The 2,458-nt window shown below is 49.6% G+C and overlaps 1 protein-coding gene across 2 annotated transcripts; it reads left to right on the top strand.

Moving 5' to 3' along the window:
• Positions 1 to 590: 590 nt before the first annotated feature.
• On the top strand, positions 591 to 2,151 carry LOC141502202 (rab GDP dissociation inhibitor beta-like). 2 transcript variants are annotated; one of them, XM_074206827.1, is made up of 2 exons: positions 775 to 1,040; positions 1,176 to 2,151. In XM_074206827.1, the coding sequence occupies exons 1-2, from the start codon at positions 784 to 786 to the stop codon at positions 2,083 to 2,085; spliced, it is 1,167 nt and encodes a 388-aa protein (XP_074062928.1). In that variant the 5' UTR covers positions 775 to 783; the 3' UTR covers positions 2,086 to 2,151. The 2 variants fall into 2 exon arrangements, with proteins under 2 accessions (XP_074062929.1, XP_074062928.1); XM_074206828.1 differs by having other exon boundaries at positions 591 to 2,151.
• The last annotated feature ends 307 nt before the right edge of the window (positions 2,152 to 2,458 follow it).

Raw genomic sequence — 2,458 nt, 5'->3', positions numbered from 1 at the left:
AGCAACGGAGGCGTGTTCTTGGCAACGAGGACATTTATAAGCCACCACTTGCCCTTTTCTCCCCATTCGGTTTCTCCTTCTGGCACGAGCACCACCAATGCCAGCTGTTTCTCTCAGTACTCGGCTCCAAGATCGCCACAGTGAAGCGTCTCCACTAGCTTCATCCTCTTCGCTTCTACCTTTGGCTCTAACAGCTTCTCTTCCACCTCCTCCTTCAACTTCACTTCCTCCATCTTCCGTTCTATCTTCACCTCCATCTCCGTCTTTATCTGCACTCTTTTTCGCCTCCTCCTTAGGCTTTGTCCCTCCTGTACTATTTTTCTCCTTTTCTTCCTCTCTTCCTTCCTGCTCCTGCTGCTCCTCTCCCTGCCGGCCAGATCCCACTACTTTGTGCCCCAGAGCACCACCAGCCTCTCCCCCCCCACCGTCGTAATGTCCTCGTCGCCTTCGTCAACGTCGTTGTCGACATCATTGTCCTTCTCATCTTTGTGCTCGTCATGCTCGTGGTCGTCCTTGTCATCCTCGTCGTCCTCGTCGTCGTTCTCATCATGGTCACTCTCCTTGGACACTGACTCCTCTCCTCTGTTACATCACCACCGACCTCGATCTCCTGCTCTGTCTTCTCCTTCTCTTATTCCTCAGCTTCCACCTCCTCCAGCTCCTCCTTCTCCTACTCTCCTGACTTGTCGAAGTCCTTCTCCACCATCGGTTTCTCCTCACTGTCATCCTTCCCTCGCTCCTGTTCTTCCTCTTCCTCTTCCCCCGCCCACTCTCTGCAGCACCATGAAGAAAGACTACTACGACATCATCATTCTTGGCACAGGACTTAAAGAGTGCATCCTGGGGAGCCTCCTGGCCTCTCTAGGAAAGAAGGTGCTCCACCTGGACCGCAGCGGGCAGCCTGGAGGGGAAAGTGCCTTGCTGAACCCCCTGAACATCGCCTGCCGCTCATCCAACGTGTCCAGCTCACCCTGTGGCGCCATGGGCCCCGGACACTCCTGGAAGGTAGACCTGCTGCCCAAGTTTCTTATGGCCAGTGGCCAGCTGATGAAGATTCTAACCCACCTGAATGCGTTGTGCTTCCTGGACCTCCATGTAGTGGATGCCAGCTTCCTGTACAAGGGCAGAAGAATCCATAGAGTTCCTTCCACTGAGACTGAGGCCCTGGCCTCCAACCTAATAGGATTCTTCGAGAAACACCGATTCCGTAAGTTCTTTACATATGCCCTCAAGTTCAAGGAGCACGAACCCCGAACATACAAAGGGGTGGATCCCTGGAAGACGGTTGGAAAAGATCTCTTCCAACATTTCGACTTAGGCCAATATGTTCCAGAATTTGCAGGACATGCCCTGGCCCTAAGTCGTACTAACTGTTATCTGGACCACCCCTGTATTGAGTTACTGAAGAAAATCCAACTGTACATCTCATCACTCACCAAGAACGGTAAAAGCCCTTATCTCTACCCACGCTGCGGAATCGGAGAGCTGGCACAGGCCTTCGCCCAGTTAACATCCAGCCAAGGTGGTGTTTTCTTGATGAACAAACCGGTAGATGACATCATCATCAGGGAGGGCCGGGTGGTGGGCATCAGATCCGAGGGTCACATCACAAGCTGCAAACAGCTAATTTGTGATCCAAGCTATGCACCTGACCTTGTCCACAGGGTCGGTCAGGTCATCAGGGCCATCTGTATTTTAGGACACCCCATTAGAAACACCAGTGGGGCCAAGTCAGGACTTGTCATCATCCCTTCCACCCAGGCAAAACGCAAATCTGACATCTACATCTTCATCACTTCATCTATACACAACTTGGCAGCACAAGGCAAATACATTGCCATAGTAACCACAACTGTAGAGAGTAAAGAGCCTGAAAAAGAAATCCAACTAGCTTTGGAACTCCTGGAACCCATTGAGAAAAAATTCTTTTTTGTAAGTGACCTCTATGTGCCTAATGACTTGGGGAGCAAAAGCCAAATTTTCATAACGACCAGTTATGATGCCACTGTCCATTTTGAGAATGCCTGTAATGAAATCAAAGAAATCTACAAAAGGATGACAGGATCCGAACTGAAATTGGACTGAAACACTCTAGACCATCTTCTGGGGAGAAAACTATAAACACACTTTTGAATGTTGGAGAAATTTGGACATCTGAGAAATAAAACTGCCCCAAAACACCAAATCTGTTGTCCTGTGAAATGCTTTTCCTCTTTATCTTTCAAGAGTTGGAGTGAACTCTATTCTCTAACTCCCCCCATCTTCTCCCCCCTCCACCCCCCTCCCCCAGCTAAGGTTCCCTTCAAAGGAATTTCATGCCCCTAAGTGCATGAAATCTCTCACAGTTTGTTGAGTTCTGATTTATAGTGAAAGGAAATCTTTTTTTTAGTTTTTTGCAAGGCAAATGAGGTTAAGTAGCGTGGGAGGGGGCTAGGAGGTGCAGTGGATGGAGCGCCAA

This window comes from Macrotis lagotis, chromosome X (genome assembly GCF_037893015.1).
Source record: "Macrotis lagotis isolate mMagLag1 chromosome X, bilby.v1.9.chrom.fasta, whole genome shotgun sequence".
In the NCBI taxonomy this organism is placed as follows: domain Eukaryota; kingdom Metazoa; phylum Chordata; class Mammalia; order Peramelemorphia; family Peramelidae; genus Macrotis; species Macrotis lagotis.
The sequence above is the reverse complement of the archived record's forward strand: the minus strand, read 5'-3'. Positions and strand labels throughout refer to the sequence as shown.

What these genes read in the sequence shown, in the direction of transcription:
- LOC141502202 (XM_074206828.1), top strand. Translation starts at nt 784, where the DNA reads ATGAAGAAAGACTACTACGACATCATCATTCTTGGCACAGGACTTAAA.